Here is a 25,099-nt window from a genome sequence, read left to right on the forward strand (position 1 = left end):
AATCTTTTGCTTATTTTATGGCTGGTACAAAAAATTAAAGCGCTCAGCTTTCTTAAAAGCCCTTTGTTTGTTTATTACTGTTTCATAAGCAAAGTGTAGGTACTTAACAAAACACAAAAGTGACTACTTAAAGTTTCTATTGTACTTTAGAGTAGTGCATATATACCAATACTTATCATATCTACTGAAGTACTTCGTCTGGGCAATGATGTTGGGCTAGTATAGTTTATTTTTTTATTTTTTGTGGTCTTGGGCTAGTCTAGTTGACTGAAAAATAATGATAATAAATAATAAATAATCACAGAAAAGGTACTTAGAAGTTTTTGCCTCTAAAGTCTTATTGCTTTTTATCATATTGCAGACTGTAGCGAGCTAAGTGGGAGCTAGCCAGAATGTCATGTTTTTATGCAATATATGAATATAAAAATGGCTTCCAACATTTAATAATGTAAAAAGAACATTCAATAATGTCTCTGCCCTTTACAAAAATTCATGTAGCTTAGATAAGGACCAACTGAATAATGGTATTGTACTTTCATATTTCCTTAACCACTGTGAAAGCTTTAATTCAAGAATGACTATTCTATCTGATGAAGTTACTGGAAGAGGAGCTAGAATAAGTCATGCATTAAATGGTCCATATAGAATAATATTCATTGTACCGTGTCCTTTATACGTTTTCTTACCTACAGTTTAATTATCTATCGTGACGGTGTAAAAGATATTTATATAATTAGGTCTTAGTTAAGTATAAATAAATTTTTTGATAAATATTAATTCTGACAAAAATGGTACTCTCATCATTTTATTGTGTGATACTATTTCCTTATTAATCAGTTTTAAAAAAAAACAATTTTATATTTTCCTAAGTGAGAAATTTTTATAAACACACAAATATTATGACATGTTTAATATTATAAACTTTAGAAGTCGTATAACCGCACAAAAATGATCACGTATTTGAGAATTGAGATCATATTATTCAAAAATCTTCACTTCTTTCTTAAATTACACGGCGAATGAAACTATGTCTAACAAATTGAAGAAACAAATAAAATACTTAGGGGTTGTCAGATAATGGGATAAGAATAATAATTTATGGATAAAATTTGAAATTAACTTTATCTCATGTTTGATTTGGAGTATTAGCTAATCCTGAAATAACGTTTAGACTAAAATGATGAGATTAGTTATCCCGTAGAAAACGACTCCTTAGTAACCAGGGGCGGATCTATGTATATCCCAGGGTGTTCATCCGAACCCCCTCAGTCGAAAAATTACACTATTTATATAAGGCCAAATTTTTATTTTATGTGTATATATTTAATATTGAACCCCCTCAAAACAAACGAAAGGCGCAGCTCAGTGGCGCAGGCGGTTCAGAGTTGCCCGTTACACGCGGGTTCGAACCCCAGCAGCCCCACTTGCAATATTTTCCTGAACATTTTATTTCAGCTGTTCATTAGACAAAACGACGTAGTTTAGTAACGTTATATTTAATTAAAATAAATGGACAAAACGACCTAGTTTTGTAGGGGACAAATCTAATTGGATTCAAATCAACAAACCAAATGTTTTCTTTCTCTTCTCTTCCGTCAAAGTCACCTCACCTAACACCTTTCTTTCTTTTTTTTTTTTTTTGCTCAGTTTTTTTTGCTGATTTGTTTGCCTCCGCCACTGCTCTCTGGTCTCCGTTCATGGCTTCTTCGGTAAGTTCTTAGATCCCTCCTTTCTCCATTTTTTTTTATCTTTTCTAAAATTCTATATATATGCTTTATTGCGAGAATAAAATACTGGGTAATTGGGTATGTTGTTGTTGTTGTTGTTATTTTGTATATTTGCTATAAATTTTAGCTCGATTGCTTCAAATTTGCCCAGAGTGACTGAGAATTGGTCAATTGCAAAATTTTCTCTCTTGCTTTTTAGATTATACCCATGGAATCTTGGAGATATGATAGTCAACTTTCAGATGCAATTTTTCAGTTGTAATTTTAATATAAATGAATATATCTCAGTGTTCTCACTAATCGCAGCAAAAAGACAAATTAGGACATAAATTAACTTACAAATGCCTTCTCTTAACTTCAAATATTTTTTTTTATAACTTAAACCAATTTGGGGCGGATCTATTTGTATTTGGATAACTTAAAGACTGTCTCATATTTTTTGTATTTGGAGATATGATAGTTGAAAATGTCTTGTTGTGTTTAAATTACTTATTTTAGGAAGAACAATTTATTCTAGGAAGAAGGAACTAAATGAGTAAAATTGTCTACATAATTGTTTATTTCTTTTAAGTTCTAACAAAATTCTTATTTTTTACGATTCAGTCTCAACGTTCAGTGAAGAACTATTTTACGAAAGTACCGAAATCAAGTGTAGCTTCTTCTAGTCAACCTAACCAGGAAGCAAATGCCAACCATTCAGAAGTACCATTACCTTCTTCTCAGGTATTTGATTTGAGTACTTTAAATTATGATCCGGGTGAAAGAACCCCAATCTTGGACTATCATCCAAATCATCGTGATGTTATTAGAAGAGCATACCTTATTAATGGTCCTTGTCAACCTCGATTGCTTCAGCATGAGTATCCTCAAACGAATATTTCTGGATCAATGCACCGTTTTAATTCTGAATGGTTTGATGATGTATATCATGATTGGTTGGAGTATAGTGTTAGTAAAGATGCAGTCTATTGTTTGTATTGTTATCTATTTAAAGGCTACAACACCAATCAAGGTGGGGGTGAAATATTTTCAACTGTTGGGTTTAAGAGTTGGCAGAAAAAAAAGAATCTTAGAAAACATATTGGTCTACCGAACAGCCCACATAACCAGTCAAAAAAGAAATGTCATGATTTATTGCGGGTACAACAGTCTATTCATTTTGCACTTGAGATGCAATTTAGTCAATTTAAGCATGCGTATTTGGTCCGCTTAAGTGCTTCCGTTGATGTAGTAAGACTTCTTATAACTCAAGGATTGGCATTTCGAGGTCATGATGAATCTAAATCATCACTTAGTAGGGGTAATTTTCTTCAAATTCTCTCATGGTATGCGAAAAGGTGTGATAATATTCGTGATTATGTACTGGAACATGCTCCTCAAAATGATCAAATGACTTCTCCAATGATTCAAAAAGATATTGTGAGTGCTTGTAAGACAGAAACAATTAAAGCTATTCTTGAGGAATTAAATGGTGACTACTTTTCTTTACTAGTTGATGAGTCTTTTGATGTGTCACGCAAGGAGCAAATGGCTATTGTCTTACGATATATTGATAGAAATGGATTTGTGATGGAGCGGCTTCTTGACATTGTTCATGTTCAAGATACTAGTGTTTTATCTCTAAAGAGGGCAATTGTTAATTTACTTGCTCAACATTCCTTAAGTCTATCATATGTACGTGGACAATGTTACGATGGGGCAAGCAATATGCAAGGTGAGATCAATGGCCTTAAAATGTTGATTAGGCAAGAAAGTAGATCAGCCCATTCCATTCATTGTTTTGCTCATCAACTTCAACTAACTCTTGTTGCGGTCTCGAAAAAATGTATTGAAGTGGGAAAACCTGTAGTGTTGGTTTCAAATATTTTGAATGTATTGGGATCTTCTTTTAAGCGTATGGATGAATTTCGAGATTCTCAAAAAGAAAGAATTCAAGAGGCACTAGATTTGGGTGAGCTTACAACCGGTAGTGGCTTGAATCAAGAACTTGGTCTTTCAAGAGCTTGTGATATGCGTTGGGGATCTCATTTTAAATCTTTCAACAATTTTATTCTTATGTTTGGCTCTATTCTTAATGTTCTTGAATCACTTGTTCTTGATGCACGATTATTGGATGAAAGAGCCAAGGCATGGGATATCTTGAAGCTTGTCGAACATATGAGGTTGCGTTCATGTTGCATTTGATGAGTGACGTTTTAGCAATCACAAATGAGCTTAATAAATGCTTACAAAAAAAGGAGCAAGATTTGGCAAATGCCATGTTACTTGTTGAAGTAGCAAAAATAAGGTTGCAAGCATATAGGGATGAAGAATGGGATTCTCTTATTGCTAGGGTGTCTTTGTTTTGTATCAAGCATGAAATTTTGGTACCTAACTTTGAGAAGCCATATGTTAGCTCTTTAAGATCACGAAGGAGACTTGGTGACAATAAAGTCTCTCATCATTATCGTGTTGAGGTATTTTGCAATATTATTGATTGGCAACTTCAAGAACTTAAAGATCGTTTTGGCGAAGCGACGACTGATTTGCTTCATGGAATTTCTTGTTTGAATCCAATTGACTTGTTTTCAAGTTTTGATATCAGGAAAATAATGAAAATGGCTAAATTATATCCTGATGACTTTAATGAATTCAATATGGGTTCTCTTGAGAATCAACTTGCAAGTTACATTATTGATGTTCGTGATGTTGATGAAAGGTTCTACAATCTAAAAGGGCTTTGTGATCTTTCAAAAAAATTAGTTCAGACAAAGAAGCATTCAAATTATCCTCTTGTATTCCGCTTAGTGAAACTTGCTTTGCTTCTGCCGGTTGCCACTGCATCCGTTGAAAGAGCTTTTTCAACAATGAAGTTTATCAAGAATGACTTGCGGAGTCAAATGAGTGATGATTTTTTTAGCGATTGTTTGGTGCCTTATCTAGAAAAAGATGTATTTGATAATGTTTCTAATGATGCTATTATTAAGACATTTCAAGATATGAAACCTCGTAGAGTACAATTGTAGAACTCCATGGTCTTGCTTGTGTAGTCTAACTTAGTTTCTTTGTTTTTGCTTCAAAAGCTCCCAAGCTTTTACTTTTGTAATATGGCATCTTCAAGTTGCCTTTCTTAATGGAAACTTCTTACTTTATTAGCTTTTGCTTAGTTTATTACCTATATTGTGGGATTTTATTGTGATATTTTTCTTCATCATGAGCGGAGGTGCCTTCACCCAACTTCGAGGTTTATGTACGCCTCAAGCAGGCCTTTGACAACACTATTCTTGCTTTGGCCTTCGAGCACTTTTAGTATTGTCTGTGCAAGAGTGATGCTTGATTTATTATATAGGAATTAGTTCCTATGTGTAGTTCTACTTTGATTTCTAACAATTTGCTACATTGATGACACTGTCTCAGATATAGAAGCTCTTCCGAACCATTTACGGAGGAAGTATGCCTTACTGCGTGATTTAGATAAAAGTCTGCAAGGTATTACTTATATTCCAAATTTTATATATTATTGGACTATTAAGGTTCTCTCATGCAAGTTAGTTGCTTTTTGACTTTCCATTGCTATGTGCTTCGTTAAGCATACTTTATGTATTTAAGTTATTCCTGATCCGACCCGCTCATTTGCCAACACAAGCGTGCTTATTTTATTTTTTGAATCCCTGAACTGAAATCCTGCCTCCGCCACTGTTAGTAACTAATCTGCTATTGATAAAATTTCACAGATAAAGTAAAATAAGTTTACACCTTATATTACAATCTTTACATTGATTGAATAAAATAAAACTTACACGTATATATGGTGGGGTGGGGCGTGGCGCGGGGGTGGGGTGGTAGAGATATTGTCAATGATTTAGAGTTGGTCATTAGACACTTTTTCCCAAAATCTGATAGTTTGCATGTTCCCGACAACCTCTGGGGTGTCAAAGGGCATGATGACATTTCCTAAAATAGGGGAGGGAGCTGTTTGGTCAGTTTCAAAGCATTACAAGGAAGTAAAAGAAGCACAGTAACTTTCCTTAATTGGTACAAAGGGGGCACTTGCATACTTGCTGATTTCAGACCTTAACCTCGTTATCACGGTCGTTCCATGTACTGCTTCCCTATCTCAGCATTTTTCATTCTCTTATTTATGTACTAGCATAATTTAATGTATAGGACCTACCGACCCTTATTCAATGGCAGCACTGTAAATCCTATGCTGAGTGCTGACTATACTTTCATTTGTGAACGATCTATTTTTTCTTTTCATTTGTGAGGATTTCAGGAGATAAAATACTTCATCGATCCGTCCCAATTTCATGTGAAGGTATTTAATTGAGTACAAAATTATGAGAGGATTGCAATACTAATCTTGACGGAAGCTGTCAAATAGATACTACTATTCAATAACAGGAAGAAATTGTTGACAAAAACTGATTATATGTCAATCCTAGATCTAAAGTATTATCAACTGTAACTAAGAAAATTACCAAATTCGGCCTAAAAATAAGCCTAACACATTACCATCAATTTTCCAAACTATGGAGCGCAAAGGACAACAAACATAAAAATATAAATTTCGCCCAAAATAGCAAAAGATGCTATATATAGGCCAAGCAATGGCAAAATAAAAACAAGATTTATGGATGGAAAGTGGCCCTCATGACCTTTAGTTATGAGCGCATTTCAGCTCGTCTCATGAAATAAAGATGGGCTGTTACTAACACGATGGTCAAGTTTAATTAATTTTTAATGTACTGGAAAAAGATTAGTCACACAAAATAGGACAAACATAATAACACAAAGAAGGTCTTCAAATGTATGTTTTCGTTCTTCTTTTGATTAAAATGTAGTTATAAGACAGAGATTAAGGAGCATTTTTGTTTTATATATCTAAATTCACAAGATATTTTCTTATGAAGTTTTCTTATAGCATCTATAACCACTTCCGGTTTAGGCGGGCAACCTGACAAATATACATCTTGTGATTATTTTTTTTATAAAGACATTATTTTATTTGATATGTTATATATAGTCAAAATATAGAAAAAAAAAGTTTTATTAGGTACTTACAAAGTTATTAAAGAACAAATAAAGAAATTAAAACTTAATAAGAATTGAGGGAGTCCTATTATGAGAGCCCAAATAACTTTTTAACGGGTCAATTGACAAGTAATTGCATGGTTTGACCTTCAAATGGACTGGTCTTTAATTTTTGCCTTCAAAATCGAATTTATGCCTAGTAGGGCATAAGTTTTTTAAAGGCGCGGACTTAACTTGTGCATATTATGTTGCGTAACTTATGTCTCTCTAGGCATAAGTTCGATTTTGAAGGACAAAAATTAAAGACCAGCACAAATAGGGACAAAAGTGCAAATGACCCGTCAAATGACACTCCTATTTATTAATTCATCTCATTTTAGCTTACTATAGTTCAGCCCAACCCGCCAACTCAAGAAAAACAAGTGATGGTCAAAGAAAAAGAAGCCTTGCCTAATCAATCGAAGTGATGAATGATGAGTTCAAGCAAATTGAATGCAAAAAAGCACATTCAAATTTGTGAGTGTGATATATATCGACTTAATAGTCATGACAACGATTTCTGAACAGGGTACACCAGTTGAATTATTCTGACCCTCCAAACGTCATGTCTCATGTGTTCTTTCATCATACCATGTGTTTTTCACTCTATAACTTGCTATTCTCAACAAACACTCCAACAGACATTTTAAAAAATGCTCTTTTGGAATTACTTGCTTTCCATCTGGCCTTTAAATTGTTTAGTTTTTCTTTTTAGTATTGTTAAAAATGAAACCGAAAGAAAAAAGAAAAATACAGAGAGACAAAGGTGTGTTTGTTACGGAGGAAAATATTTTCCAATTTCTCATGCTGGGTTGGTCAAAATTGTCATATAAACAAGCTCCTTACAAATTACAAAATGACTTTTCTTTTAGAAGTAGATAGTTAGGAAAACAAGTTTTGGAGGTGACATTTCATGTTGATTGTCTCATCCTCAACTTCCAACTCCCGCACTCCCTATCCTGCCCACCAAAACCTATGGATTATACATAAATGCTGGTACTGAAATAATATTTTCTTCTTATTTAGTACCTAAACCATAAACTAATTAAGTAAGACAAAAAATCCCAAGTAAAAAAGTCACTTATTTCAAGGAAAACACACTCCGTAAATATTTCATGCTACATACCAAAAAACACCAAAAGAGAAAGACATTATATAGTATGTATTAATGTATGCATATCTTTGGGACAGAAATGGACAAATATACTTACGAAGAATACTCAAATATAAAAAATAGCTCTTCAGGTAAATCAACCTACTTATCTGATTTTTGAATTAACGGAGCTCTTCTCGCTGTTATTGGAATAACACATCTAATCATGCATTCTTAATCCAATATTAGGGCTAGAAGGGGAAAAAAGTTAATATAAACTATTTACTACTTACGCTTTCTTATACAACAAAAAGAACAATAATACATAATTTCCCTTTTCTTTTGTTCCTTTTCTTGTCTTGTTAATGTGTTGGTTTCCCTTTCATTTTCATCACGAGGTGGGATATTAAGGCTGGGAAATCGATGCTGAATTGTAATACACTATAGTGACACTGAAAATGAAAAGGTATGAAAAAGGGTAGAGCAATTGATCAACATCTTGCTTACTTCAAGCAAATAATTGAGCCTTACTAAAGCATTGCTTTCAGTAACAAATGAACACCCACTCAGAGAGAAGTGTTGCCACTAGGGGAAAAATATTTTTGAAAATGATTTAAATTATTTTCTATTTGGTTGGAGTGAAAAGTAATTTTGAAAAAAAAAATCATTTATTAAAGATTGATAATGATGTAGTAAAGTCCGGTGGTTTTTTTGTGAAATTTTTGATTGTTAAAGATTATACTTGAGTCGAGAATGTTTCGGAAACAGCCTCTCTACCTCCACGAGGTAGAGATAAGGTCTGCGTACACTCTACTCTCCCCTGACCCCACTTGTGCGATTACACTGGGTTGGTATGTTGTTGTTGTTGTTTTGATTGTTAAAGATTGATAGTGATAATGTCTAAATGTTGGTTGAAATGGTGATTTGAAGTTAAGAGTTGCTATCGCAGTTCGTGAAGGAAAAAGGTTCCGCCAAAAAGTGAGAGAACTCATTTTTTTCTATTTGATATTAAAGTTTATTACCATATATAATTTCAAAAAAATGTTTTTCATTATATCAAATATAGTGAAAAAAAAGAAGCATCAATTTCGGAAAAAGTGCAATTTTATAATGGATTTTCACACTGTATAGCTGTCCATCTAAGAAATAGCCAGGAAATGTATATTTTTTGTATATTAATGTATATATACATATATTATACATACTTTTTACTTAATTGTTGGTAGTAGTATATATGGCTAGTTGTTGTATTTACGGGGAACGGCCAAAATGTGTAACTTTCACATTTTATAAGGAGACTATGGGCTTTCCGACTGCAATAACTTGTTAAAACTTGGAAAGCTCAAATTTAACACTTAATGGTGAATCTGTCAACTCAAACAATACATTTGAGCTTTAAACAATATGGGCCGATATTGGGCCTAAATTTCTACAATGAAACTGCCATATACCATCTGTTGCTAGATGGGCTACTTGGTTCTTCCTCTTTATACATTCACTTGGGTAATTTGCACGACTGTCCTTATTCGGGGGTGGTCTTTAATTTTTTCCCCTCAAATTGCTGGTCTTTAATTTTTGTCCTTCTTCTAATACTCTGAAATTCTGGTTTCGAACTTCGACTCAGTTAAAAAAAAAATCACAAGGCATAGTGTTGTAGCAAAATTAGGCCTATTCGGGCAAAAGTTAGGCCTTAAGGCAAACTTTTCCCAACATGTATGCCCTAAGGCACCTTTTGGCTAAAATTAGGCCTTAAGACAAACATCTGCCTTAAGGCCTAACTTTTGTCTGAATAGGCCTAATTTTGGGCAAATGTTAGGCCTTAAGGCAGAGGTTTCATGAAAGCCTTGTCTTGCGATTTTTTTTTTTTTTGACTGAGTGAGGCTTCGAACTCAGAACCGTAGGCTATTTTCGGCCACTTTTTAAAGCGAGGGGTAAAAATTAAAAACCAACAATTTGAGGGGAAAGAATTAAAGACTAGCGCCTTTGAAGGGAAATCCACGCAAAAAAATGCTCTCACTTCCATATTTTACGATAGAAGTTTTTTAAGTGTGTTTAATTAAGAGAAATTGACATAAATAACCGCCCATCAAAATAACACACACCAAATGTATAATTTATATATGTTAATAGACAATACATGAACTACATATTTTTGATATATAATAGTGTGCATTATTTTTTATATTTGGCTAGTAAATATAATCATATTTTGCGGACCAGCTAAATGTGTAACTTGCCAATTCATTAATACTATCAGGTAAAATATGAAAAATGGAAGTTACTTTAGTGAGATGTGAAACAAGTTTTAAATAATACAAAATGAAACTAGTAGTAATTATTTTTCGTTCCGCATTTACCAATTCTTTCTCTGATTAATGTGTGAAATTCAAACTCTCAAAATCTTGATTACAGACCTCAGAGTCTCAGACACCACACTCGATTCAAAACAATAGCAAAAGAAAATTAAGAATAAGAAAAGAACACTATAGGGCTAGGTCAACTAGTCAATGCAATAAGATGCATTAGAAACTCCACTTGTGTAACTTTCATCGATTCTTATACTTCGATTTGTCCACTAAATATTAAAATGTTTGTACTCTTAACTGGATCTCTAAAGGTTTGCATTTTTGCCTGCAGTAGACTAAATTTGCCGTCTGCTAACACTAATTTCGTTATTAAGACATTGTCAAATAACTATAATAACATTTGATAGTTTCAATCCTTAATTTAAACTCGGCATTGGCCGATTAACCATTTTAATCATATAAAGCAACAGCAAAGCAATGGAGGCGCAACAAGACATGTTATTATCAACATTTTTCATAGACTTAATCCTAAGTGCTTAAACTATGTGTTACATCTTTTTATTTAATTTCTTCTAAGTTTTCGTTTTCCTTAAAGTTCAAAATGGGGCACACAAAGTCTCACTAGTCTACACAGAAGTGTAAGCATCAAACTCTTAATTGACCTAGTCAACTTGGCTAGGGTACACTACCTTAAAGAAGAAAGCCCTAAAGAAAAGGACGAATAGATCAGAAAAGAAATATTTCTATAATTGTTATGTCCAAGATTACTACATCCGAAGAGAGCTAATGACAGTTTTATTTCATTCTAATTCAAACTTAGAGAATGAAAAAAAAAAAGTTTAAAAATAATAATGAGGAAAATTATGGGGTAAGAAAAGTTAAACTTGTAAACTATCTTTCGTCCCATTCGATAGCTCTTGCTAAGAGTAGAGTGACTCTGATGTCAATTTTCTTTTTCCTTTTAACTGATTTAGTCAGTGGTGCACGTGAGGGGATTTATACACACACGTATAAAGATGTGTGGGACATAGAAACAAAATTTAATTACTATGCGGTGACCGATTAAAATTCTTATACTAAAAATCATCTAAAAAAATTAATGACAAATATTCATTTGTAAATAGTGAAATTGATAACTTGGACAATAAGTTAAGCAATATGTTAAATGAGATAAAAGTTTATTCTGATATTTAAATCAAACTAATATATATGATGTGTGTCTTTTGCATATACTCTTTTATCATATTCATCTCACTATAATTAAATAATATGTATTTTATATAATTTATTGCTTAATTATGATAAAGAACATTAATTTTGTATAAATATTGAATATGGTAAATTTTTACCAACTGATGATGTGACAAAATACACTTTAACGGTAGATAAATTTAAATCAACAAATAATTGAGAGCAAGCCGGCGAGAATAGAAAAACAGGAACCAGTTTCAACTTTCAACTAAAAAAAAAAAAAAATAGCCTTAATTAACAACTACAAAATTTTCTCTATTGTCCTTGTCATTGTCTCCTCAAGGCTCAACCCTAAGATTTTTCCACCACTTATAAAACGATCTCAACTAAAGAATTACAAGAACCACTTTGATTTGCAATCCCTAATTTCTCAAACCCCAAGTGAAAAATCTTTCAAATTAAGTGTATTTTCAAGAAACAAGACGGAAAAAAGAGCAACTTGCTAGCTAGCTTAATTTCATCATCAATGGCATCTGAAAAGAACACCAATTATTCGGACAGCTCAAGCGAAGACATGACCGATCGCGAACCGGAGAAATTCAACGATGATAATACCGGTATAGGACGTTCCTATGAATGTAATTTCTGCAAGAGAGGCTTCACAAATGCTCAAGCTTTAGGAGGTCACATGAATATTCATAGAAAAGACAAATTGAAGGCCAAGCAAAATTCTCATCATCAAGAATCTTCTCCTTCTGTTTATTCAAGAAAATTCCAAGAAGCTAATGGCGCTTTTGATAATTCGAGGTACCATGCACCTACTTCAAGTGAGCAACATCATAATTTTCCAACTTCTAGGGCACAAATGAATTACTCCCAATTTTACTTCCAACCTCCAAACCCTAGCTACCAACATGTTAATCACCATGGTGATTCACGTCAAAATAATTTCGGTCTGCATGACAATTATTATGATGCTAACCTTAGTCTGAGAATCGGATCCACACTTATTGACGGTGATGAAGAAGATCAAGAAGGAGGCAAGAAAGATGTGGATGAAAGTGAACTCGATTTGGAGCTTCGTCTTGGCTATAATAATCACTAATTAGTCATTGTTAGTGATCAATTTTCATTTCCATACTTAGTATTTTGGAGAAATTGTTGGTGTACAGAAATCAAGTTCAAGGAACATCTTTTATGTTAGTTTGAATTTGAAGACTAGTATTGGGCATGGCGTGTGGAAAGACTCAGAAGCCAAAAGGGCAAATAGGGAACCGATGGGTGAGTAAAATGTGTATCTATATGTACACACAAACTAAAATTCTTTTGCTTGTGTGTATCTATATGGCCATTATTTGCTAGTTATACTTTGTGTGTTGTTCTCTTGCAATGTGGATATTAAAGAAACATTTGTGCCTCAATGCGTTTGTGTGTTTGATCATATACACTTTGTTCTTTTAATTTTCTTGTCATTAATTTCAGAATTAAGTAAGAAAAATGATTACTTTCTAGTCTACAAATTTTCTATCATTTTCCCCAATTTGATGTTCACGTGCCAATAAATGATGATGCTCAATGAGTTATTAATTGAGTGATCGATCATCAATGAGTCATTAATGTTCCTAGGCTTATGCCATTTGCATCACCTTGCATATTTACGAAGTGCTTTTCTTAGGTATATGGAGCAGTCTTCTATATAAGTTAAGCCACGCAAACGATCCATCACCATGGAGAATCACTTGTTAAGAATTTGGAAGTAAAAATATATCCCATTCGTTTTAGGGAGATGGAATTAATTATATAACATGAAAATAGTTTGAGTGTTCAACCTTTAATTTGTACTCATTTTCTTTGATCATGTCCTCATATGGACAGTAATGATGATGAGCCTGTTGAGTTTCCCACATCATTGGGGATGGGGACTTGGTCTCCTTATATGTTTTTGGGTTATTCTCACCTCATTAGTTAGCTAGATTTTGGGGTTGAGTTAAAATCAAGATTTATATTGTTATTACGGTATCAGAGTCAGAGTCATCTCAATTCTTGATTACCTATATTGGATCCACATATATATTGTCCACACTCCAGTTGTCAGGATTGGGCGACTTTTGGTTGTGTTAATTAGAACCAAAATTCATTTTCATAGCAAGCCCAATCGTTTACCGGAAGTTGGGCTCCCGTATTATATTATCCACGCTCCAATTGTCAGGCCTAGGCTTGCGGGGAGCGTTGAGTTTCCCACATCAATTGTGGATAGGACTTGATCTTCTTATAAGCACCACCACCACCACCCACCCACCCACCCACCCACCCCCCCAAAAAAAAAAAAAAAAAAACACCCACCTCACACACACACACACAAAAGGGAATTAATCCTGTGGAATTTGTTATAGATAATATTTTAGCACCCGAGCTAAGAAAAACAACATGATCATAAGTGTCCATTTTTGGCATGGTTTATTGATTTATTGAAGCTTTTAAAATGAGTATTATACATGTTGATCTTAATCAAGTAGCAAAAGAAACTTCTTTGGATTGTCTGGACTTAACTAGTGTGTGAGAGCTTCAATTCCTTGGCAAAATCATATAGTACCACGAGTGCTGATTTCACTCTTTTTTAGCTTTGTCCACCTTAGGAAATTAGGACTTAACAAGGTCGTTTCTTAGAATCTTCCCAAAACTCATCCATATATACGTCTTTCTCTAAGAGACTAAGATTCCTCGGAAACAAAACTAGGATCAACTAGTGACTAGTTCAATGACATCACAATGATATTTCTACACAGAAAAAATGGCACAATTTTGCAAAGTTTTTATTTATAGAGTAATTTGATTCCTTCTTTATTCACCTACTGCATGCATGATAAACATATTTGTTACAACGAATTAAACTCATATTAATGTCTAAGAGCATTGCATAGGAGCTGAACAAGAAGCTGTAGCTTTAACATAGTTTACATCATAGGGAAGTAGATACTTTTTTTTTTCTGGAAACCACCCAGCTTCCAAATTTTGATGTCTCGTGGGGAATTTTATAGATAATAAAAAAAAATTATGTACATAGGAAGAAACTAGGGGGGAAGTAGATGTTTCACTTTCTTCCTAAGCCATCGAAAATTATTTTCTTGTAACTAGCTAGTTGTTTTCTATGTAATTTTATTGAGTTACTTTATTTAGCTTGGACTAGTAAATAACTGCTAGAGACTTTGGATTTTCTTGATTCTTCTTCCTTAGTACTATGTACAAATGAATTACTTGTGTGCTATTTTTGTTTTTGTGTGTGGTGTTGGTCAAGAAACCTACTCTCTTCGTTATGACCGAAAATTGATGCCCTTTGCTTTTATCTGAACATGATCAAATCTTTTCATAAAGACTAACTGGTCATCAGTTATTGGCTTCATTTGCCTAGAAAGATAAGTATAGAAGTTAATTGACTAGGAGGAATTGGCATTTCTTGTATGCACATTTACCTTAAGAATGTAGTTCTTACACTATGTATTTTTCTGGATAGTGCTTCTTTAGATATTCATTGTTGAGTTTCCACATCCGATACGTAGGGATAGAAGGTCGCTTTATATGATCTTGACTAGGGGTGGTAAAACTAGCCAACGAAAGCATAACTTGCACAATCCGTTTATTTATTAACTTGGCCTATATCGATCCTCTCAGTTCAGCCCATTCAAAATTTAGGCTGATGTGTAGCTCAAATTGATCCCCATGAAAAAATTATCAAAATATTTTTGAGAATATTTTAGTTTGTTTGATGTGTTATACTAACATAGTCATAAAAGAAAAGAAAAATTGTTGTAGGTACTACTTTAAAAAATTATAAAAAAAAAAGAAAAGAAATTAAAACTTAGTATGAATTGGGTGGGCAGAGTTTTCTTAGCCTATTTCAGTCCAAATAACTTCTGTGACTAGCCCCATTTATTAATACAGTCGATCTTAATCCACTAAAATTCATCACAAACCGCCCATTTTAATCTGCCCAATTTATGAACACAGTCAATTTTAATCCACTCAAATTCAGCCTAGTCCGTCCACTTGATCTCGATGAAATGATAGTTAAATTGCAAAACGTGGAAAATGGAGAAGTGATCTAATTAAGTTTGTATTAAAATGAATTAAAAGAGGATTTTTCTAGAATATGTCAAAGTGATCCTATATATATATCCAGCTTTTGTCCTTGCAAGCATATCAAAGCATCATTATTATTTGGAATTATTTCGTAGTATCGTTGTGGAAATCTGCTAATATATACAACATGAAAAACTAGATGGTGAAGCTTTAATTAATTGTCGCCAAATGGAGAGTAAAGTATGATCCTTTTTCTTTATTATCATCCTTCACTTTTCCAGAAATGTATTAGAGATTGTTCTCTTACAACTGTTTGGTTGATTTTTGCTATAGTCGTTGTTTAGTAGTATTATAATATACTATGTAAAAAGAAATGGTCAGAGTTATATGTCGTATTGCTTAGGAGAGTAATGTAATAGTACTATTTTTGGTCATTTTGCTGGAAATTGAGAAAAATGTTGTCTGATTAGGAGCTTAATTTTGGAGTCTTTCTCGTAATTTTGTCATTCTCGTTGTTGTCTCGCCAAACAAGACTCCTTATACATGTCATGGATTTCTCGCACTTTTCTCGCCAAGCAAGACCCGTTTTTCCGGCCCAACATGTTTCATGACTCAATTTGAGTGTGCTGAAGTTTCATATGTAAAAGTTTGAATTTCAGCATAGTGTCTTGGAGATCAAACTTAGGATGTCATTTGAACATGGTTTGAAACCCCAAATCATGCCTTTTTATAGGATTTGGGATTTCATCCCATGATTTGAAACCGTGAGATAAAATCGCATGTCCAAACGCTGATTTCAAATCGCATGTCCAAACGCCTACTTATAAAAGTGAAATTTCATGCCATTCTGAAGTTTAAATCTATAAATTTTCTTGAACTTTGAACTGCACATTTCAAACTCCAGCACGATAAGTATTTTTGTATTTTAGAGGTATTTTTATCCAAGTTTTATTTTTGTATAAAAGACAGCTAAAGTTTAAATAGTTTTCATAAGTTGCTAAATATTGAATAGTGATCTAAAAAATGGCTATTTGTCCATCTTTTCATGAAAAAAAAAAAAACACTTTGATTTATCAACATTAACTCATGGGATAAATTTCATAAATAGCCACTTTTCATCTCATGTAATTGAAAAATAACCATTGTTAATTTGTCATGGAGTTTGAAATTCTACATGTGTAGTTCTAGGATATTGTCGTGAAGTTTCGATGTGGAATTTCAAACTTCATGACTGAAAAGTGGTTAACCTGCGTTATTCCTATTAACCTCTCATGTTGGAATGTGGACTATTGGCCAAATTCCTTTGATTGTTCATCGGGCCTGAGGCTGTGTCTGGTGAAGGCTTAACTTTGAATTGTTGAATTTCAGCCCATATGAACTAGGTAAACCCAATCTGATAACCCAATTTAGTATTCAAATATTGGTATCGACATCTGGGCTTTTTCTAGTTATTAACAGATTTCTTGACTTTTATTTCACACCCAATGCATGGATTTTTCTAGGATCACTCAACTTTAAAGTTTAATCTTATCTATATATAATATAATGATGTTTTCTTAACTGAACTAAATATTAAGATAAATAAATTATGGGCATTTTACATAAATAGCAAACATTTGGGGTTTAATCAAACTGCATAGCTAATGTTTCAATATTTACGTTCTATAGCAAATCAGCCTAGCTCCCACATGTGTATTCAATTTTTTTTAGCGGTATTCATGAATACAACAATTTTTTTTCACTATATTCATGAAATAACTATCTGTATTCATAAATTGGCTTGTTGTATTCATGAATACAACGAGTAAAAACTGAATACATATACACCAATAATTACATAAATACATCATATTTTCCGGTATGTATACAACAGATACAGGCGAAAAATACAGTATAAAACATTCATACACAAAAAAATTAACAAATATGCCATATTGTCCAGTATGTATACAACAAATACAGGCGAAAAATATTGTATACAACATAGATACACCAAAATATTAAGAAATACGCCATACTTTCCGGTATGTATACAACAAATACAAGCGAAAAACATTATATACACGGTAAATATACAACAAAATAAAGCGAAAATCTGGACTTTTTCCAGATCTGACCGAAAAAAATTCCGGCGAATACAGCGAAAATCTGGACATTTTTTTTCCGACGTAGATCTGAGTTTTTCCAGATCTGACCGGAAAAATTTCCGGCGAATACAGCGAAAATCTGGACATTTTTTTTCCGACGTAGATCTAGTTTTTTTCATCTTCTCCGGCATAGATCTTAGTTTTTTCAGATCTGACGATGAAAGAGACGAATATTCCGATGAAGAAGAAATAGAAGAAGATGAATATGAACCAAGGCTTAAGTATCAACGGATGGGAGGCAGTGTACAATCGCTTCTATCAAGTGATGTTGCCACGTGTATTGTTGTTGCTGAACGAATGATTGCATTTGGTACTTACGGTGGTGCTGTTCACATTCTAGATTTCCTTGGCAGTGATGGTGGTGAAGGGGCACGGCATTTCGCCGGAGCTCCGGCGGCGGTGGTCGGCGGCGGAGCAGTGGGGAGAAGAGGGGGGGGGGGGGGAGATGGGAGGGATGGATTGGGAGTGAATAGTGTGATGAGTATTCTAATTTGTGTATGTATATATATATATAGTTACTACAGGTTATTAATACACAAATGTTTGCTATGAGAAGTAATTAAGTTAAACTATAACTACTAAATGTTAATACGCACTATATGTTTGCTATGTCATGTTGTTATTCCATAAATTAATACCCATTGTGAGATTACTTTGTCGATAAGTACTATTTGGTATGATATTAGGCATACTTCTTTTATTTGGCAATCGAGTTTAAAATAGTAAAATCTGAAAGGTTGAAAGCCAATTGCTTGCTATATAGGGCTAATGTTGCACATGCATTTATTCTTCATAGTCATTTGTTGGAAAACGACTACATTGTCTGGTCTATGTTTTCTCTCTTTTTTTTTTTTAAAAAAATTGTTTTTATTACATAGGGGTAGGGGAAGGGGAAACGGGAGAGGGGATTATAATGTGGGAATTCAAATCCTCACCAACAAGATGAAAGTTCAGGTAGCCAACAAGATGAAAGTTCAGGTAGCCAACAATAGTTACTACAGGTTATTAATACACAAATGTTTGCTATGAGAAGTAATTAAGTTAAACTATAGCTACTAAATGTTAATACGCACTATATGTTTGCTATGTCATGTTGTTATTCCATAAATTAATACCCATTGTGAGATTACTTTGTCGATAAGTACTATTTGGTATGATATTAGGCATACTTCTTTTATTTGGCAATCGAGTTTAAAATAGTAAAATCTGAAAGGTTGAAAGCCAATTGCTTGCTATATAGGGCTAATGTTGCACATGCATTTATTCTTCATAGTCATTTGTTGGAAAACGACTACATTGTCTGGTCTATGTTTTCTCTTTTTTTTTTTTTTTAAAATTGTTTTTATTACATAGGGGTAGGGGAAGGGGAAACGGGAGAGGGGATTATAATGTGGGAATTCAAATCCTCACCAACAAGATGAAAGTTCAGGTAGCCAACAAACTGAGCTACTAATTAAGTCCCTACGGTCTATCTTTTCTCTTTATATTTTAATATTACTATAAATTTCGTTTGAAAAAATATATATTGAGATTAAAATTCATTAACAAAGCAACAAGTACACAATTGGTAAATTGTTGATGTATATATGCTTGAAACTGATTGATGCATCCTTTTTCTTGATAATTACACTTGGTCAAACATAATCATGAGAATTATTCTTCTATAGCCCCAAAATGCATCTCTTGTTGTAGTGATATTAGCGCAGAAATACTGTGAAGGAGTACCTTTTTTATATACTTAGAAAAATTGTGCGGAAAACATATAGTACTAGTAAGAGTTAGATTAAAATTAAAGTACTTTTTTCTTAATTATTCAAGATTGATGATATTATATATGAGATCAGTAATTAAACGTCCAATTTCTTTTGTTAATGTCTATATATAGATAGTTACGTGACGCATGTGTTTATTTATTTTTATACTACTACTTTTAGTAAAATTTATTTATTTTCTCGGGCTAAGACTATTACTGATGAGAAAAAAAAAAGTATAATACGGCATGCACAATATTGACATTGTCATAGAAAAAGCGAGGCTGCAGAAAAAGGCATTATGTTAAAAAAAGAACAAATATCTTGGCTAAAAGTCTAACTGATCGATGGAAAGGTCCTAATTCCTAACGTTTCTTGCTTTTCCAATTACTAACCACAATTATCTTGACGTACTATGCTAATTAATTACAACAATCTTTAGTGAATAACTTGATGAGTACTGCTTAGTGAAAGCTTTGAAGTGGGGTTTTGTTATTTCTTTAATTCAGACATGATATATATGACGATAGAGAATTCAAGGGTGATACGGTAATTGTGTCTTTATCTGTTGTGACGGTAAAACTTAAAATTCCACAAGTTCTTTTTTTCTGTCCGGAAAAAGATAATATTCATGAGACAAAACATTATCTTGAAATTGCTAGTTAATTAGTTAATTAATTAGCAATGATCTTTTAGTGTATATGTAGTTTGATTACTGGTTAGTGAAAGCTTTGAATTGAAGGTGGCCCTAGATTTGCTGGTACCATAAACCACATGATGGTGAATAACAATATAACCACCAATAACTTCTTTCCACAATCTTTGAACAGTTGGTCGTGATCACCCCAATCCTCATCTGCCATATTGCTTTACTAGCTTAGCTATTAGTAATTCTTACTATCATTTTGGGAGAGTATTATTGCCTTTGATTTTTTACTTCCAAACGATTCATCATAGGGGGTATGAATAAGGGGTTAATTTTTTAGATAGTCATTCAATTTTTACTTTATTACGCTAAAGTCATTAACCTTCTTTTTGAAATGAAAAAATCATCAATATCACCTAATCATCACAAAGCTTACTAAACTATTGACATAAATTTTATATAATACTTAGGCAAAATGAAACGATTTTGTGGTTATATATATATATATATAAACTAAGAAAATTGAGTGATTTTCTTTTTGTTATTAAAATAGTTTAGTAACTTTCTACTTTGACAAAGTGGAGAATATTTTTTATCTTACAAAAAATGGTTTAGTACTTTGATGTAGTAAAATAATAGTTGAGTGACCATTTGTGAAATTACTAGGTGAAGAGAGGCCCTAATAATTACTCTAGTTAATTTAATTATTGTTCTTAACCCAACGCCACATCTTTAGTCAGCTTATGCTAGGGAAGTAGCCAGGGGCGATTCAACAGACCAGTGACCTAAAGCGAAAACGTAATAAAATATTTGTTTTAGAATTCGCTCTTTTAATTTTTTTTAGATGCAAAGTTATAACTTTTTTTTTTTTTTTAATTTAACTCAACCACTTCAAGAGTGGTTGCCTTTCCATTAATCCAAACCAACTGTACACAAACGGAAGAGTATATAACTCCCTGGACCTACTTAATTGGAACAAGCTCCAATTAATCCCAAGTAGGATTTCATTTTAGCTCTCAAAAAATTTGAATGGGATTCATATGAAGTTCCCATTCAAGGTACATCAAAAGAGTGAAATCTATACACACTCCTATTAACAGAAAAGGAATTCTTAGAATTTTTAATCCTAAAGGAGGGAAAATTTAGCTTATCCATATTGACTGCACCCGTTATTTTCTTAGGAAGATTCTGAAACTGTGTAATCCAAGAAATATCATTGCATCTCAGCCCCCAGTTTGCCATGCCATTTGCCACCTTGTTCCCTTCCCTAAAACTGTGTTTGATACTCCATTCTTCCATTTGGTCAAGAATTTTCCTGGAATTATGTATAGAGTTCCAAACATTCCAAGGGGATTTAGTAGTGTCCTGCAGCCATTCCATTAGAAGTAGTAAGTCCACCTTTATTTCTAGTTTCATGTACCCATTGTCCTTGCACCAAACTATCCCAATTTCCACAGCCAAAACCTCTGCCATGTTGTTTGTAATGTGACCTAGAAATTTCCCATAGGCAACTATCAAATTACCCTGTTCATCTCTTATAATACCCCCTCCACCATAGGGCCAGGGTTCCCTTTTGCACATTCATTCGAGTTTAGTTTTACAAAACCTGTATGGGGTCTATTCTATTTGACCGGAATGTGAGTAATCTTGATTGAAGCATGATCCATCAACTGGTAAAGATCTTCCCCTTTTATGAAAGGATTAATCATTTTGAACTGCTTGTGAGCTGTCAAGACGACTTGAGTGTTGATGCTATATTTTGTACTGATAAGGTTCATATTCTTGTCCTCATATCTATGCTTGCATCTTGTTTTCCATATTTTCCAAGTAATGATTCCTGGTAGGACTTGAAGAAGCATCTTCTGTAATGGATTCTTGGGCTTTGTCATCCACTAGCTCACAATTTGTTGTCTTAGGTTCCCATTTACCTGCAAATTACCAAACATTGTGTTGTAGAATTTCCAAATTTACTGTGCAAACTTTGCATCCTCCTGTGCAGGATTACTGCAACAGGAACATCTGGATGGTAAATGCACTTTGAATTTAGTCAGCTTGATGTCAACTGCTATGTTGTTCCTTAGCAGCTTCCACAAAAAGAAGGAAGTTTTGAAATTCAACTTCTTGTGCCATATCATCTTGTTGACCAACAACAACAACAACAAGCCCAGTATAATCCACCATGTGGGGTCTGGGGAGGGTAGAGTGTACGCAGACCTAACCCTCACCTTGAAAGGTAGGGCGGCTATTTTGGAAAGACCCTCGGCTCAAGGTGCCATATCATATTGTTGACCAAAGTAGATATTTGCCTCTGCCTGATTATCTCCCAAGCTGATTTGCAACTGAATTTTCCATCACTATTGGCTATCCATATTGGTTGATCATCCTTCACAGTGCTGTTGATTTGTATTTCTGGGATAGTATTAACAATGTTCATTGGAAGAATGTTTTTGAGTTTATCCATATTCCATTGTGCATTGTCAATATACTCTGAAACTTTGGTATTGATAGAGGTTGAAGCTTCTCCAAAATGGCTAAGCTTCTCAATACCTATCCAGTTGTCCTACCAAAAATTACAATTCCCTTTGTTAACCCTCCATAAGATGTTGTGATCTATCTTATCTTTGATTTTTCACAGTCTTCTCCAGGTATGAGAGTGCTTATAACTCCATTTTCTTGCCATTGGGTGTATTCTTTTAGAGTACTTGGCCCTCATAAATTGTGTCCATAAATTATCTTTTGTTTTGAACTGCCACCAAAGCTTAGCTCCAAAACTTTCTGCAATGTCATGTAAGGATCTAACTCCAATTCCTCCTTCTTCTTTAGGGTAACAAACATCCCTTCCATTTGCTTTAATATAGTCTTTGGAGGACTACACGCAAAGTTATAACTTGATTCAAACATTTCTTTTAATAGATAAATAAAATAATTGATCCAGAAAAATTGAGTTTAAAACGGAATACAAAACCATCATAAACATATAATTAGAAAAATTATATATTATTTAGAATTAACTATCATTTTCAAGTCTTCTAATATAAAGATTCACAATTTTCTTGTATAGTGACATAGGAAAGCATTAAGTTCTCTTTCGGTATTTTCAAGTTATCATTTGAATCTGAAGTTACTATTGATATTAAAAAAGCCTTCTTCTAACCACTAGAAACTTACTATATGTATCAAAAAGTTACAATTAATATCTAAAGAAGTTCATTATTTCCTTATATGGTCATGACATTAGGAGTATGTAACTTTTCTTTTCAAAATTTTATGCTTTTAATTAAATGACAATAGAATTTATCTGATATTTTAGAACTTTGAATTAAGCTAGTTAAATCTTTATAACTACCAATAAGATTTTTGACAACAAGAATGAAGGTACTGTATTGCAATAAATGACTAACCTTTTATTAACCTAAAAGAGCATTTTCCAAGTTACATAATAAGACGTGGGATAATGGTGTTGACAAAGTTCATTGTTATATAAGATTAGATAATATTAACTTTTTGCACACAAAGTTATCTGAACATATACTAATAACTAGTTATACTAATAACAACAAAATTTGGGCCCTTTGATGCTTGGAGACCTAAAGCAGATGCTTAGCCTCATCCTTGAGCCACGCATGAAAGTAGTCATACTAGGTGTAAGAAAATACTACTTGATCATCAAAACAAGGCTATTGCCATTATTGTTATGATGCACATAACATAAGATTATGGCTACAGTTTTCTCTACCAAAAACATATAGTGTGAATAATTTAAAATGTCGTTCGAATACGATAAAACAAAAATATATATTAACTAGAAATTAATTAAGATTAAGTGTCTCCTTATAATATACATCAATCCAAAATTTTGATCAAAGAAAAGTTGTTGATTGGTTTTATTAAATTAATGAAAGATTTAAACGGGGAAATTGTTGGGTGGACACATGCACTAACAACTAATTCCCTAGTTACTGATCGTAGCCCTTGATTTTGAGAAATATTTGTCTAGTCTCTCTTTCCTCTTTGTATTTTTATTATTATTAACTCAATAAATATCATTTGAAAAAGTGTTCATCCCCTTATTATGAAAATAACACCCGCTCAACAGTAATAATAACAATACTATTCTTCCAGCCCCAAACTACTACTATACATATCTTGTTGCAGTGAGTCCAGTGCAACTAGACCTAAGCAAAATTAATATCGTGGTTGAGTAGCTGTTATTTGGTTTATATATATATATATATATATATATATATATATATATATATATGTGTGTGTGTGTGTGTGGACATGCATTATCATCAATGAGTTGGTAATAAGTTTTCTGCCATAGAAAAAATATAAACTAAATAAAGAAAAAGACATGCATCGAGGCCGAGAAATATGGAGTAATTTAAAAATAAAATAAAAAAAATACCTCAATTTCTGCTGTCAGTTGAGATAAGAAACTAACACAATTAGTCAATTGTGTTTTCTATTTATAACACGGTAAGAAATCCAAGAACATGCACACCTATTAACTAAGGTATGTTAATTAGGTAATAAGGAAAATGCTTTCTTGAAATATGTTTTTTCAGAAAAATTTGTATATAATCTCGATAGGTGCACTACGGGAGTGAGGGTAGTGGTGAGGTAGTGGGGATGTAGGAAATGGGGTGGGGGTGAATTAAGATGAGGTGTGTTGAAGGTGGGGAAGACACAAATAAATGTGAAATGTCACTTGTGTAACTTGTTTTCCTTACTTCCGCTAGAAATTTTAGGTGTGTCGGTATGAAGAAAAATGTTTTCTTGGAAAATGTGTTCTTAGAAAATAAGTTAATTTCTTTTCTCATGTTCGGCTGGTTAGAGAAAAATATTGTTCAGAAAATACCGACCCACTCCCTCCCCCAACCTCACCATCATCCCACCACCCCCACCCCAACCCTATCCCCTCACCCCACCCCACCCCTTTACAACCCCACCTCCACGCACCCCCTCGAACACCCTCGGTAAAAAATATACCGTGGGCTATGGGCCAAATTCCTCTGATTGGTCATAGGGGCCCCAAGTCTGTGTCTCGTGAAAGCTTAACTTGGAATTGTTGAATTTCAGCTCATATGTACTAGGTAAAGCCCAATC

The 25,099-nt window shown here is 33.3% G+C and overlaps 3 protein-coding genes across 3 annotated transcripts; all 3 read left to right on the forward strand.

The window, feature by feature from the left end:
* The first annotated feature begins 1,225 nt into the window (after positions 1-1,225).
* Positions 1,226-3,911, forward strand: LOC132611589 (uncharacterized). Its single transcript, XM_060325999.1, has 2 exons — positions 1,226-1,709; positions 2,331-3,911. The coding sequence occupies exons 1-2, from the start codon at positions 1,572-1,574 to the stop codon at positions 3,909-3,911; spliced, it is 1,719 nt and encodes a 572-aa protein (XP_060181982.1). The 5' UTR covers positions 1,226-1,571.
* On the forward strand, positions 3,911-4,732 carry LOC132611590 (uncharacterized). Its single transcript, XM_060326000.1, has one exon. It carries the CDS (start codon positions 3,911-3,913, stop codon positions 4,730-4,732), a length of 822 nt encoding a protein of 273 aa, XP_060181983.1.
* A 7,163-nt stretch (positions 4,733-11,895) lies between these two features.
* On the forward strand, positions 11,896-12,474 carry LOC132611591 (transcriptional regulator TAC1-like). The gene has a single exon (XM_060326001.1). It carries the CDS (start codon positions 11,896-11,898, stop codon positions 12,472-12,474), a length of 579 nt encoding a protein of 192 aa, XP_060181984.1.
* Positions 12,475-25,099: the final 12,625 nt, after the last annotated feature.

This window comes from Lycium barbarum, chromosome 9, assembly GCF_019175385.1.
Source record: "Lycium barbarum isolate Lr01 chromosome 9, ASM1917538v2, whole genome shotgun sequence".
NCBI lineage: Eukaryota > Viridiplantae > Streptophyta > Magnoliopsida > Solanales > Solanaceae > Lycium > Lycium barbarum.